General features: G+C 48.4%; 2 protein-coding genes across 6 annotated transcripts; one reads left to right on the top strand and one right to left on the bottom strand.

Annotated features, from left to right (window-relative positions):
- Positions 1 to 28: 28 nt before the first annotated feature.
- uap1l1 (UDP-N-acetylglucosamine pyrophosphorylase 1, like 1) lies at positions 29 to 3604 on the bottom strand. The gene is made up of 9 exons (XM_062413075.1): positions 3035 to 3604; positions 2406 to 2610; positions 2111 to 2286; positions 1858 to 2030; positions 1574 to 1767; positions 1274 to 1414; positions 1003 to 1188; positions 637 to 703; positions 29 to 287 (listed from the first exon to the last, which is right to left on the bottom strand). The coding sequence occupies exons 1-9, from the start codon at positions 3312 to 3314 to the stop codon at positions 201 to 203; spliced, it is 1509 nt and encodes a 502-aa protein (XP_062269059.1). The 5' UTR covers positions 3315 to 3604; the 3' UTR covers positions 29 to 200.
- A 338-nt stretch (positions 3605 to 3942) lies between these two features.
- Positions 3943 to 13514, top strand: slc25a25b (solute carrier family 25 member 25b). 5 transcript variants are annotated; one of them, XM_062412358.1, is made up of 10 exons: positions 3943 to 4741; positions 8127 to 8253; positions 8413 to 8500; positions 8813 to 8848; positions 9062 to 9173; positions 9292 to 9603; positions 9683 to 9790; positions 9958 to 10125; positions 10216 to 10366; positions 10481 to 13514. In XM_062412358.1, exons 1-10 carry the CDS (start codon positions 4484 to 4486, stop codon positions 10663 to 10665), a joined length of 1545 nt encoding a protein of 514 aa, XP_062268342.1. In that variant the 5' UTR covers positions 3943 to 4483; the 3' UTR covers positions 10666 to 13514. The 5 variants fall into 5 exon arrangements, with proteins under 5 accessions (XP_062268342.1, XP_062268338.1, XP_062268343.1 ...); XM_062412359.1 differs by lacking the exon at positions 3943 to 4741 and adding an exon at positions 5807 to 6468; XM_062412354.1 differs by lacking the exon at positions 8813 to 8848 and having other exon boundaries at positions 3945 to 4741.
- Positions 13515 to 14192: the final 678 nt, after the last annotated feature.

Raw genomic sequence — 14192 nt, 5'->3', positions numbered from 1 at the left:
TGATTGAAACGAAATGAAACAGCAATCATTTGCTTATTAGAACATATTTTTTATTAGAAGTAAAAAAAATGTTTATTTAAATTCCCTTCTTAGATTTGAAATGATCACATTTATTTGTAGCTCTTAAAAAAGTAAGAATTATGGGAGATGGAGGTTTGATTTTCCAGTTCAGAGATGAATGCATGGTCTGTTCGGTTCCATCACTGAGCCTGAAGCTCTTTGGCCTTGATCAGATCCAGGATCAGAGGAGTCCGCAGGTTCTTTCCTTTCAGCATCAGATCGAGGCCCTGAAAAGGACGAGAGGTTCACTTAGGGTCAAGCACAGAAACTCACCAGTTAAATAAAGCAACAACTAATTCTGTCTCGTCTCTATAAAGTCAAATACTCAGAATGTGTTTGTTTCCTCCAACTGAGAAATTAAGTTTTCACTCTTGTTTGTTTCCAGGTGGAAGGACGAAGAAAGAACTGGATCTGGACAAAGCTGCAGATTCTATCACTTCCTTTAACCTTTATTTGACATTTTTAACAGATTTATCAGACAATGATTCGTGGATCTTGAAGAAATCAGAAATATTCAGTGGACTGATGATTATGAGTGATGTGGGGCAGATTGATAAAGTGTTGGTTTGAACTCACCTCTCCAAAATAAGATACCAGCGGAGAAATCTCACACTGAGCTGGAGGAGCGTCTGCCGGTGATACACTACAGAGGACACACACACACACACACACACACACACACACACACACACACACACACACACACACACACACACACACACACACACACACACACACACACACACACACACACACACACACACACACACACACACACACACACACACACACACACACTTTTAGATTACAATGATAAGTCCAGTTTTTTACCACCTGATAGAGAACCACCTCTGACCCCCGACATCACTTAAACAAAGTAGATCTACTGACTTCGATGAGCGGGGCACAGTGAAGTCATGAGGAGCATTGTGAGTCAGAGACCTGGCTCCAGGAGGAAGTGGTTTCCCGTGCTGGTCCAGCAGCGTCGCTCCAGCGGCCGCGGCCCAGCGGCAGTGCTGAGTCAGCAGAGAGTTCCTGGCCGTGGTCGGGTTGTCGGTCGCTGCACTGTCGGCATTTTTCAGAGGAGAAAACTCTTCTTCTCTTAAAACCTCAAAGGCGACGAAGTTCCTTCAGACAGAGTGAATGTTTAACCGTTAACGACGTGATGACACACAGGAAGTGGTTTATAGCTGAAGATAATATTCAACCATACCTGGAGAAGGGAAACACGTCAAAAACAAACTTCTCCATCTTTATCCCGTTGGGTTTGGTGGGTTTGACCTGATTCCCCTCCGAGTCCACGAAGGGAACCTTCTTGATCGCGACGTGTGGTTTGAGTTGACTTTCAAATTTCCTGCAAGACAAACAAGCAAAGGTTGGTTATATTCAGGGTTTGTCCTCTGGGGGACATGACTTTAAATGTGTCATGGTTCTGGAGATAATGGTGATGATGAGCAAACTTCAGGTGCAGTGGTGGACGTGAAGCTGTGGAAGTAACGATGAGGGTTCTCACTCTGCCACCTCCTGCAGGAACGCTCTGGTGAAGAAGTGGATGCAGATGTTTCCTGCGCCGTAGACCAGCTCTCCTCCAGGTCCTCGCAGCTCGGCCGTGTCTGGATGGATCTCGCTGTATTCCACCACCTGGGACACGCCCTGCACCCTGCAGACCACGCCCACTGGCTCCGTGGGGTACGCCTTCTCCACCACCTGACAGACAACAGAGGCATAAGACTGACCAGCAGGGGGCAGCAGAGCCTGGTTCTGTCTGTATTCAACACAACAAACTCTTCACTCTACCTTGGCTCCGCAGTCGGCCCCTTTGCTAACGCAGAACCCGATGAACACGGGGTCGGCCATCTTGACCAGGATGTTGTCCACACAGTACACGTGCAGGTATTCCACCCCCCTCCTCCTCATGTCCTCCAGAACCTTGTTGTCCACCAGCGCCTGGTACAGTCCGCCGTTCCCATCTGACAGAGAGGAAACAGGGCCGGTCACTCTCATGACCCAGAAGACACCAGGTCTCACGTCTGTCTGCGCCGGTACCCACCTGGCGCCATGGCGATCTTCCCTTTCCCCTGCAGGATGACCTTTCCATCGAAGGTCACCGCTGGAATCATCCTCTGCTCGAACAGGATGACGTTTGACGGCTCCAGACCGAAGTAGTTGTTCTCCTTGAAGAACTTCTGAGTGGGAGCCAGAGTGAACTCACTGGTCATTATGTACCTGATGAGATGAGCAGATCATTTTCTTTAAAACAGATCTCAGACAAGCATCCTCAGGGACATCTTTAACACTCAGACTAAAGAAAGACAAACATCCCATGTCAGCTGATGAGATCTCACCATGGTACTGAGCATTTGGATCCACGCTGAACATCTGCCAGCTGCTGGATTTTGTGAATCCGCTCGGCCTGGATCTGGTACAAGGTTTTGTTGCTTGGCAGCCCGACGTTGTACATCCCTTTAGGGTACTGGACCCCAAGACGGGTCCCCTGACCTCCGGCCAGGAGCAGGACCCCGACCCGGTTCTGAGAGATCTGCAGCAGCCCTGAGAACACACAGCAGCAGGGAGCGGATTGGGAACAGAGCTGGAGGAAGGACAAATACATACACAAATATCTAATCAAGTAAAAGTAGCACATTTATTATTCTACTGTTCCTAAATGCAACATTCTATTTCCATTACAGACTATGTGTAGTAAGAAGTACAGATAGCTGCTGGTATGTGAAGTGGAGTAAAAGTACCTGCAAATAAATCTATATGAGTAAAGAGCAGATACATGAAACATGTACTGAAGTACAGTAACTCAGTGAATGTACTCTATACATCTATACATACTGTAAAAGTACAGTATTTGAGTACTTTCCAGAAGCAGAAGTATTTATTACTACAGCCTTGGTTTGGTGCTCCATCTGTTCTGACTCCATGTTGTTGCTCTTCCTCTGACACGGAGCTGCTGACGGACCCTCACCTTCCTCCCCCCAGGCGGACAGACTCTCTGGGTCACTTTTCCTCACACTGCCGATGAGCTCCGGAGGAACCGGCTCGATGTGTCGGTCCCCGCCGGCCGGAGGAGCAGCAGCAGCGGCCGCAGCCCGCTCACAGTGAGCCCGCAGCCCGTCCAGGTCCAGCAGAGCCAGCTCCTGGAGGAACCGCTCCCTCTCCTCCTCCTCCAGCTCCGGCCAGAACTGAAGAACATGCCGCTGCCCTGCGAGCTCCAGGCCCCGCTTCACCACCTCCAGAGAAGACATGTCCCGGGGAGCCGAGCCGCAATCACCGGGAGAGCAGACCTGTCAGTCCGGGGCGAAGCTGCAGGAAGTGAGCGCGGGGTGTGAGAGACTCGTGACCGCAGCTGAGGCTCCACACACGGATCTGATGTGGAGGATTTACCCGGAAATCCTGGAGCCGCTGCAGGTTGGAACAAGAGGCCGAGTTTCAGGCTGTTCACCCCGGGGACCAGACGTCCAGAGCCCGCAGAGAAACGTCAGAGCGTCCCGTTAGAAACTCCACTGAGAGTCTGAGTCCGAAGTTCACCTGTGGAAAACAACAGTTAAAGTAACAAAAGTGTACGCAGAGCAGCAGCGCCCCCTGCAGGCACACCTGCTCATTACAGGTCTCTCACTGTCTTTCTTTTATTTCATTTGAATTGAGATAAAGTTCTACTTTATTTTACAGTTTCAGTTCAATTTAAAATTGAACCTTTATTGATCCGCATCAACCTAGTTTGTTTATTAAGTCTGGATATATATATACAAAAACACATATATATATTGGTACATATAAGCAGGAGGCCATTTGCTAATTCATTCATTTTAAGCCAAATGTCTCAGATACTAACATGTTGTGCAGTCGGAGTCATGACGTCATAAACTTCATTATATATAAAACTATAAATAAGAACAATGAGAATGATTCTCCACTGGTAATACAGCAGTTAAACACAAGGTGGCGCCCTGGCTCCTCCTCCACACGCTGAGATCTCGCGAGGATCCACGGGACTCGAGTCTCAGCTGGTTCCCGGTGCGTCGCTCCTCGTCTCTGCCGGTTAACGGCTCCGATCCCCGGCCTCACCGGCCCCCCGCCCCGCTGTGTGAGTCACGATCCGTGTTACCGGCACAGTGTGCTACCGGAGCCCGGTTCGACCTCCACCGTGGGCAGGGATCTTAACGGGAGGATTCCTCGGTTCACCGGCGTCTCTCGTTCACCTCCCGCTGGTGACGCGGCTGTGTCACGTGGATTCCTAACGGAGGGTTCCCGGTGTGAGGGGGTGATTGGATCCCGGTGATCCGGTGAGAGGAGGCGGGATCGTGAGGCAGTGAACCGGCGGCCGGTCCGATGCAGGGACACGTGTCGTGCCCGGTGCTGTGACGGTGTGTCCGGTATGTGACGGAGCCGGTGGCCGGTGAAGCGGCGGCTCAGGATGCAGCAGCAGCCTCCTCTGCTCGGGGACGTGTTCTGTCAGTGCCGCTCCGCAGACCCAGAGGACTCCTCCTCGGGCCCCCCGCCTCCCGCCGGCCCGGGGCCGTCCTGTGAGCTCTGCGGGGGACCGGAGCAGGAGCACCGGCTGAAGGTTCTGTTCCAGATCCTGGATGTGAACCAGGACGGAGGAATCTGCCTGAGCGACCTGACGATCGGGCTGAAGAAGTTAGGAGTTCACCGAACTGAGCACGAGCTCCAGGTGAGATCAGCATGTGGGGGGTGAGGGGTTTAACATGTTCAAACATGTGTGTGTGTGTGTGTGTGGGGGGGGGGGTTATATATTTAACATGTTTCATATGATATGGAGAAAGAAAGTGATCTCTGTGTGAAAGGAAAAGATCAAATCACTTGATCAAATGATGACTTTCTCTGAAGAAACACATTAATGTTGTTTAATAAATATTTATTAACACATTTATAAAAACAAGCTACATTAATGGTTGAACATGGCTTGTAACGCCCCCTAGTGTTTCAGACAGAGTTGACCGTTTGGGACGTCTCTACATGATAACATCTATATAAAAGTGAAAAGCCTCTAATCAAACATTGGGTCCGCTCAAACTCTCATTTCAATACTGAGACTAAACCATCACACACACACACACACACACGCACACGCACACGCACACACACACACACACACACGCAGCTCACGAGGTTGTCTTGGTTGTCTGGAGGTGAGAAGCCTCATTAAGACTTTTCTGTCAAAGTGTGTGTTTTCACTGGAGTCGTCACTCACAGCCGGACTAGATACTTGAATCTAGGAAACTAATTGGTAGAAGAAGAAGAAGAAGAAGAAGAAGAAGAAGCTGATAAGAACCTGCAGCATGTGACCTGAGAGTCTCTGTTACCACCTCTACTGGTGTTGGTGGGTTTTCTGACCAGAAGCTTTATTTACAGAGAAGTGAACAGATGATGAACTTAAATTAGAAGTTTGTCTGTTTCTGTTCCATCAAGTTTTTTGCACGAAGCTCACGAGGTCATGAAGAGCTCTGCTGCCTCACTCGTCTTCCAGCTGGAGGAAGACGGGACATGGAGAGAATGAAAATGTGATGGTCGTCGGGGCGATGGCCTCCCTGCTGGATTCTGACTAAGAGGGAGGGGAGGAGGGAGGGAGGAGGGAGGGGAGGAGGGAGGAAGGAGGGAGGAGAGGAGGGAGGAGAGGAGGGAGGGAGGGAGGAGGGAGGGAGCATCACTCAGCAGATTCTCTCCAGTGAGGGAGGTGTGACAGAGGGAAACCCTGCACCTCTCCCTCGCTCCTCCTCCTCCTCCTCCTCCTCCTCCCGAGGGCATCATTTTATTGCCACGCTGCTGCCCGGCCCTGGATTGGCCGAGGGGCTGGTCCCATGCCGGTGTCGGCTGCAGTGATTGGTCGAGCTCAGCTGCAGTGAGGACGCAGGTTTCCGGAGCTTCTCAGGAGAAAAGAATCTGCTGCTGCATCACTTCATCCTCATGAGGTCTTCACTGTGTGAGATGCTGGATTCTCAGAACCAGCCGTGGGTCAGGTCGGTCACTTCCTGCTGCGCTGGCAGCTCGTGGTGCTGAGCTCGGTCTCCTGTCGTCTCGTGATTTACACCGACCCGGAGAGAAGACGCTGAGCTGAGTCCTCTGCACTTCGTGGTCCAGCTCTGTGTGTCACGTCCCGGTATCTGAGTAGAGGAGGACTCGAGGACACGAGGACACGAGGACACGAGGATGCTGCAGAGCATGCTGAGTTCCCTGAGTCACAGACTTTGTGGCAGCGCAGAGTGTAAACCTGCCGACTCATCGCTGCCAGCAGAGGAGCCAGCTCCAGAGACCTGCAGAGAGGTGGAAGCTGCTCTGCAGGGGACGACTGCAACCTCGTCTGACAGGAAAGACACCAGCAGTGACGTCTCTGTGAAGACGCCCTCAGTAGTGATCCTGGTGGAGCCGCCTGCAGAACAGGTAGGGTGAAGGGGGGGCTGTCTTCTCCTGTCCCAGGAGACCTGCTTCACTACTGAGCTCCTCAGTTCTCTGGATCTTCTCTGGAGGATCAGACTCAGTTCCTGTCTGAAGTCTAGATCGTCTCAGGCTCCTCCCACACGAGCACGTTTTAGATCGAGCTACAGAAACATGCAGAGTTAAAGAGCTGCTGAGGCTGAGATGTTTGAAGAAGACTTGAAACTAGAGCCTGACATGTAAACTGAAGTGGAGTCCCTCTCTATAGACTTCTGTAGAAAGTACCAGTGGAGTCGCCCCCTGCTGGTCCCTACACAGAAGACCGGTTTCAGACAATGGCTTCACCTTCCAGAGTGTCTGCTGACGACTCAGTCCTGTTCTGTGTTCAGACACGTTGGTTCAGCTTTTCTCTCAGACGTGAGGGAGGTTGAGCAGCTGTTTGTCCGGTGCCCTTGAGCAAAGGAGCATGTTTCTGCTCACGTTGTCTCCATGCTTGTCTCTGTAAAAGCTGTGGTTTGAAGCCGATCAGCTGTTTGACTCAGAGGTGATGGAGTCGGGCTTCCTGGAGTGACTCACCTCTGAGCCGTTCATTATCTGGAACTTCAGTTTGCTTCATGATCCTCTGACTCTTCCAACCCACTGGGAGGAAGCAGAAACCAGTCGTTACTGGGAGATCTGACCTGGAGAAGCAGCGTCAGTGTGAAACCAGTTTGAATGGTTTATTTAATAAGTCCCACTAACAGGTCAAAGTCCCCCCCCCCCCCCCCCTCAGTGTTAATCTTTACTGTCTCAGTCCTTATATCTGAGGAGGAAATCTTTAATCCTTTGTTGTAACTTTATCTACCAACTTTGGAAAGATCTGAAGTTTTAAACAGACAGACTTTAGTTTTGTGTAAAAGAGGCCTGAGCTGGAGTGTGACATCACTTCCTGTCCCTCACTCGGCCCTGTGCTGCAGTGGGGTTCCTCAGCTCCGTCCCTTTTCCTCCTGGTCGCTGGAGCAGATCCTTCAGCGACGTGTCGGTTTGATTCTGTGTCAGACGTGTTCCTTCCTCAGCTCTATCTCTACGTGTGTGTGCTCGTGGTCAGATAAGTCCTGCTGGCTGCCCAGCTGATACCAGCGGAGAGCTCTGGAGGCTCTGATAACCTGCCCGGCTTAGTTTGAGTCCCCAGACGGAGGCTCTGACCTCGGCTGCTGATCGTCACTCTGCAGCAAACGGACTGGTTCTAATAACAGTTATTACCTCGGCTGAGGAACACATGTTCTCACCTGTGTGTGTCTGTTTGGCAGCAGGAATACACAAAAAACACTGGACTGCTTACCATGACACTTGCTGGGAGACTGGGGCTTACATTTAAAAATGATTTGAGTTTTCTTAATTATTTCGAGATGGAACATTTTTCTTTTTTTACATGTTGGATGGTTTCAGATAATAATTCCTGGATCCTGATGAAATAAACCGACGTGTTCTGAGGAATGATATTTGTGACTTGGTGCAGATCAAAATAAAAATCTGGATCAATTTAATGTAGAAACATAAATGAGGAGATGAGCCACATTATCCTTATACAAGTTAATAAGATTGGATATGATTTACTGAGTATACAGTTAATGTTCTTGTTCATGTTCTTATTTCCTCATGTCTGTTCTCTTCTGTCTTTACAGAAAATAGTGAAAGCCGGAGACAAGGACCTGGACGGACAGTTGGACTTTGAGGAGTTTGTCCATTACCTCAGAGACCACGAGAAGAAACTCCGGCTCGTCTTCAAGAGTCTGGACAAGAAGAACGATGGTATGGAATCTCATGAAGATTTAGAGGCTGGGATCAAACTCTTGAAACGTGTGGATCCTACAGATCTCTTCTCTAACTGGTGTTTGTTAGACTGGAAGACAAACAGAGACTCAACTGTCCTGTTCAGTGAATTATTAAATGGCATACTTCTGTGTTCAGGTCACATCGACTCACAGGAGATAATGCAGTCTCTGTGGGACCTGGGCGTGAAAATCTCTGAGGAGCAGGCGGAGAAGATTCTCAGGAGGTGAGAGTGATGCTGTTCTCGTCCTGTTCACACCGGGTGTCTCAGGGGATCCGTCACACGTGTACGTCTCTGAGTTCAGTCCTGTTTCACGTCCGTCCCGTGTTAGAAACCTCGTCCACTCGTCCACTCGCTCACTGGGAAGCTTCCACACATTGTCCTGCTGGTTCCTCACATGGACTCACTCACGTCTGTTGCTCGTTTCTCCTCCTCATCCTCCAGGTTTCCAGTTGACTCATGGTGTGTCTCATTGTGAAGTGTTGTGCCTTGTTCTTCTAACTGTGTGTGTGTCTCCTTCTCTCTGGCTGGTCTCAGAATAAGGAGGGGTCATGTCTGGGCCCCTATCTTGTAGTAAGTAGTGGTTTCTATCGTCTGCTTGCTCAGCCCAAGCTGCACCAGTCACCACTGCACCGGCTCATCAAGGCCTCAGCTCTTTGTTTTCAAGGGAACAACACATTCAATATCTCAGAACACTGTGACGGAGACGTAACGTGCATGAGAGCAGACGACTTGTTTCCTGTGCTGATGAAAACCTTCCTCACGCTCTGTGATCTTCATCCTCAGTATGGATAAGAATGGAACGATGACGATCGACTGGAACGAGTGGAGAGACTATCACCTCCTGCATCCAGCAGGCAACATCCCTGAGATCATCCTCTACTGGAAACACTCCACGGTACAGACTGCTCGTCCTCCTCTTCCTCACTTTGAGTTCTGCTGTCAGAATGTCAAGTCGCTGGAGTTACAGCTGAGTCACAGTGTCACCTGACAGGAATCCTCTGGTTCCTCCACAGATCTTTGACGTAGGTGAGAGTTTAACGATTCCCGATGAATTCACGGCAGAAGAGAAGAAAACGGGGATGTGGTGGCGCCACCTAGTGGCTGGAGGAGGAGCTGGAGCGGTGTCTCGAACCTGCACCGCTCCACTGGACAGGCTGAAGGTTCTCATGCAGGTTCACGGCTCCAAGAGCAACAGCATGCACATCTCTGGAGGCTTCACCCACATGATCCGTGAGGGCGGAGTCCGGTCGCTGTGGAGAGGCAACGGCATCAATGTCATCAAAATCGGTCCCGAGTCTGCGATCAAGTTCATGGCCTATGAGCAGGTTGGTACATCAGCCCCGTCTGAAACATCCGTTCACTTCTGTCCCATCTGAACGATGAATAACATATCTTCTCTGTCAGATTAAAAGATTAATCGGGAGTGACCAGGAGACGCTGGGCATCGGCGAGCGCCTGGTGGCGGGCTCTCTGGCCGGCGTGATCGCTCAGAGCAGCATCTACCCCATGGAGGTGAGAGCAGGAACACAACCACACACTCTTAAGAATTCAGATTTTAGGTTTGAACGCGAAGTGGATTCTTTGTTCTGTGACATGTTTGAACTTTTATCTTGAACATAACATGTGAAACTTTAAGATACTGTACGGCTCAGGTCTGACGTGACTTCCTGTCCTCTCAGGTCCTGAAGACCCGCCTGGCGCTGAGGAGGACGGGGCAGTTCTCGGGCATCTTGGATTGTGCCAAACACATCCTCCACAAGGAGGGGGGGGCGGCTTTCTACAAGGGCTACGTCCCCAACATGCTGGGCATCATCCCCTACGCTGGTATCGACCTGGCAGTCTACGAGGTGTGTGTGTCTGTGCGTGTGTGTGTCTGTGTGTGTCTGTGTGTGTGTTGAGAGGTTAGCCCAGCTGACTCACTTCTTCTGGTCTTCCAGACTCTGAAGAACTGGTGGCTCCAGCGTTACGCCACGGACAGCGCTGACCCAGGCGTGTTCGTGCTGCTGGCCTGTGGCACCACCTCCAGCACGTGTGGTCAGCTGGCCAGTTACCCCCTCGCACTGGTCAGGACTCGCATGCAGGCACAAGGTCAGTCCCCGCAGCAGCAGCTGCCACTGGTACTGTGTTATTACACACTAGGTCTTAAAGATGGTTTGGGCAGAGCATTGATTTGATAATATAAAGTTATCATTGATTCCTCAGCTACTCTGGAAGGAGGCCCTCAGATGAGCATGACCGGCCTGTTCAGACACATCGTGAGGACCGAGGGCGCCACGGGGCTCTACCGGGGTCTGGCGCCCAACTTCATGAAGGTCATTCCGTCTGTGAGCATCAGCTACGTGGTGTACGAGCATCTGAAGCTCACTCTGGGGGTCAAGTCCAGGTGAGGAAGAGGAGGAACCCAGACTCAAGAGGCTCCTGGAGTAAGACTACGTTTGGATCTAAGAAGCAAGCGGCAGAGATTCTACACATCAAGTGATGGACTTCCAGGGTTTGAAGGGCGAGCGTGAGGAGATGGAAGCTGAGCAGAACTTTCTGGAAGAGGAGAGTTTGTCCTTTGCTGTTATTTGAAACTTTCTTTGAGCGACTCTGAAGTGCTCCTGCTTTGTTTTAGCAAAACTACAGTTTACATTGAATTCAGTGACCTGCTGCTCTGTTAGAAGTCTTAACTCTTAAAGGTCTTTGTTAACGTTCAGTTTATCATCCCCCCCCCCCCCCCCGCGCGCTTCAGATTCGATCCAACACCAAACCTCACCAGAGCTTTTTCATGTCTACGAACTGAACTGGGGACAAAAAACACTTCATGACGTCACATTTATTCTTACTTCCACTGTCTCCAGCACTTAGATGCATTGAGCCTCTTAATTAAGAAAGTTAGGAAAGTTCTATAAGTTAAGAGATTAAAGTAGTAATGGTGGAGGTGATTGGTCGCGGTGGACCGTGACATCACAGATGTTCGATCCAGATGGAGAGAAAGTTCCCTCGGTTAGAAAAAATCTTTCTTTTATTTATTCCTGAAATTTCTTTTTAGAATTAAGGAAACAGTGCCAAACATCCGAATCACGTTTCCTCTCATATCGTTCATAATAGATCAATAAACGTTCAGGATCATTCACTCCATGTGAACCTGCCTCTGCTCAGGATCGAGAATCAACCCGATGTCTTTCCACTGTTGGTCCGGTTCTTTCAGGACTTGTTGTCGTGAGCGAGTGGAGACGTTCAGAACAGAGCAGTTTGATTTCAGGCTGGTTGTGAACGGTTCAGACCTCGTGCACTTTGAGGATCTGTGAGGTCATGGGAGTGAATCCCTCGGCTGTGGTTGAATTTACATAGAAAGAGGCGATGACACTAAACAGGAAGTGGAAACTGCAGGAGAACGATGAGCTCATCGGGGGGGGGGGGGTACCTGAACAGTCCTGTTGACTTGTTGATGCTGATTTTACAGAGAATTGAGGATTAAACTTGATTTTATTTCTTTGTGTTGAATATTGATCTGCAGAAGGAAAACAGAAAAACGAATCTCATCCCACAAACAGGACGTTTGGCCGTCATCAGTTAGAATAAAACAAAAACATTAAGAAAACCTGATTTATGTTTTAAGTACCAGCAGAATAATAACGTAACACTAGGGAGAAGCGTTCTCCTCCGTTCCACCTCAACATAGATACCAAGTTCTCAACATGTTCATTTTGAATTTGAGTTCTGAGGAATATCGTTGATTTGGTCACAAGAGAAATTTTAATGTCACTAATTTTTCTGATGCTGTTGAAACTGGATCCTTGAATATTTCAGCGTTTCAGTCACATGATGGGACGTCCAATCAGAGGAAGGCGTGAGTGGACTGCTCAGTTTCCCATGATGCCTTGGGCCCAAAGGAGGTGTTCAGAGTCTGTTGGACATGGAATGCACTTTAAGGTTCTCTGCTTTAATTCCTGTTAGTTTGTATTTATTACTGTATTTATTTATTTATTCTTTCACAAGGATTAATGACTGAGTTGTGATCTATTGGTTTTCCTGAATAATTTCCTTTTCTACGTAGATTATTTTATTCAATTGTCGCCTTTGGTCAAGTCAGAGTCTGGAACATGGAGCCCAATGGGTTTCAGGATTCAATTTAGAAAAGGGAACAGAATTAAAAAATATAATCCTAAAAAAATACATTAATGAACCAATAATTTGTTAATTATTATTAAAGATTTACTTTTATTATTTGATTATAAATGGTTTCATTACATTTTCCAATCACGTTTGTATTTAAGTACAGGTGGTACTTCTCGTGACACTGGTGTTTATGGTTAAACTGTCAAATATAAAACATCAACTACACTTATTTGTCACAGGGGTCTGAAAACATCAAAGGAATCATTGACACATATTTTTAAATACACACACATAGATATCAAAATATCAAAATATATTTATCTGCAGATTTATGGCTACCAGTACTTTGGAGGGACCCTAACCCAAAAGCTTTTGAAATTCAAAGTGTTATTCTGAAAAACATCTGGAATGAACAGATTTATGACGGAGAACATTTTGAAATTATATTTTGTAATGTGAAATCTAATTGATTGATGATTGAATGTAAATCCTTTCATTTACCCTCGTGGTATTTTAAATGATTTACTCATTTGGTTGTTGTGGAACCCTCTGGGTCTCCAGACTCTGATGTCACCCTGGTGACGAGGACACAGGAAGTTCTTCAAGTGAGGATGAGGAACCACTTCCTGTTGGGGGTGAAAGATGAATGTGAACAGAACATCTTTGTAGTGAAGTGTGTTTCTGTTGTGGAGATGAAGTGATGATTGAATGTCCTGCTTCCTGTGGATCTGTCTCTGGTTCCTGCAGCAGAGCTCAGTGGACGGGTGTCTCCTCTGCTCCTCTCGCTTCCTGTCACTTCGCTCTGATCTCCTATTTATTACAAATTACCGATCAGACTTCCTCCTGTGGCTGCGTGTGAATGTTTGATACTTTCTGCTCCTCATGTCTTGAACGTGGCCTCGGTGTTTGTCGCAGTGACTCTTCCAGACACACCGACTGACCGCTGCTTTGTATATTAGTAAATTGTGGCTTATTCACAGATGCATTCAGCATATATATATATTTCTAGTTTATTTTAATATGCTGGCTGTAAGTGACCGAGGTGTGAGAGTGAGAGTGACAGCAGCTGTAGAATGTGGAAGACTATTTATGCTTGTATGAGATCAGCTGTTAAATAAAGTAGTTCAGCAGGAAAGGGTGTTTGTGTGTGTCTCTATCTCACTCTATGCCAGTGATTCTCAAACTGGTGGGGCGCGACTGGGAGGGGAAAATGTGTGTGTGTCCAGACAGCACACACACACAGGCCCAGGGGCTCCCCCCACACACACACTCACACACTCACTCGATCAGAGACACAGTGAGATCACAGCTCGTTCCCGTGAAGCAGCCGCTCAGTGACAAACCAGAAGAAAGTAGGATGAAGCCTGTGTGGCTCCTGGTTCCCAGTGAATGAAGTGGGACACCAGGAGAGACCAGTGTGGCTCCTGGTTCCCAGTGAATGAAGTGGGACACCAGGAGAGACCAGTGTGGATCTTAGGTCTGAAACTCTGACAGCTGACAGAATGAGACTCAACTAATGAAGAAGACACTTAGAAACATTACACCCCAGTCACATGACTGTGTTCTGTTTGGTTGAGCTTTATCATCGTTGTAACAAGTGATTATAATTTAATAAATGTTTTCTCTATTTTTGAAACAGTACAGACTGGTGGAGGAATGTATATAGATGTCACCAAAAGTACTTCAATTAAGTATTTGAAACAGATTAACAGAAGTAAATGTTGCATGTTTGGATGCCGTCCCAGTGGTCTTCCCACTTGTCCACTGGGCCGGCGGACCCGTTTCTCTGTGTGTGGTTAGCACAGGTCTGATT

Source organism: Platichthys flesus, chromosome 19 (assembly GCF_949316205.1).
Source record: "Platichthys flesus chromosome 19, fPlaFle2.1, whole genome shotgun sequence".
Classification (NCBI taxonomy): Eukaryota; Metazoa; Chordata; class Actinopteri; order Pleuronectiformes; family Pleuronectidae; genus Platichthys; species Platichthys flesus.
This window is presented reverse-complemented; position numbering and strand designations above follow the sequence as displayed.

Bases quoted from the DNA above. Each gene is read 5' to 3' on its own strand.
- uap1l1 (XM_062413075.1), bottom strand. From the start codon at position 3,314: ATGTCTTCTCTGGAGGTGGTGAAGCGGGGCCTGGAGCTCGCAGGGCAG. The intron at 1,189-1,273 runs GTATGGTTGAAT...CTCTGTCTGAAG, and splicing joins GACGTGTTTCCCTTCTCCAG to GAACTTCGTCGCCTTTGAGG. The intron at 288-636 runs GTGAGTTCAAAC...CGTCCTTTTCAG, and splicing joins TGGTATCTTATTTTGGAGAG to GGCCTCGATCTGATGCTGAA.
- slc25a25b (XM_062412358.1), top strand. From the start codon at position 4,484: ATGCAGCAGCAGCCTCCTCTGCTCGGGGACGTGTTCTGTCAGTGCCGC. The intron at 8,254-8,412 runs GTATGGAATCTC...TTCTGTGTTCAG, and splicing joins TCTGGACAAGAAGAACGATG to GTCACATCGACTCACAGGAG. The intron at 9,174-9,291 runs GTACAGACTGCT...GTTCCTCCACAG, and splicing joins TCTACTGGAAACACTCCACG to ATCTTTGACGTAGGTGAGAG.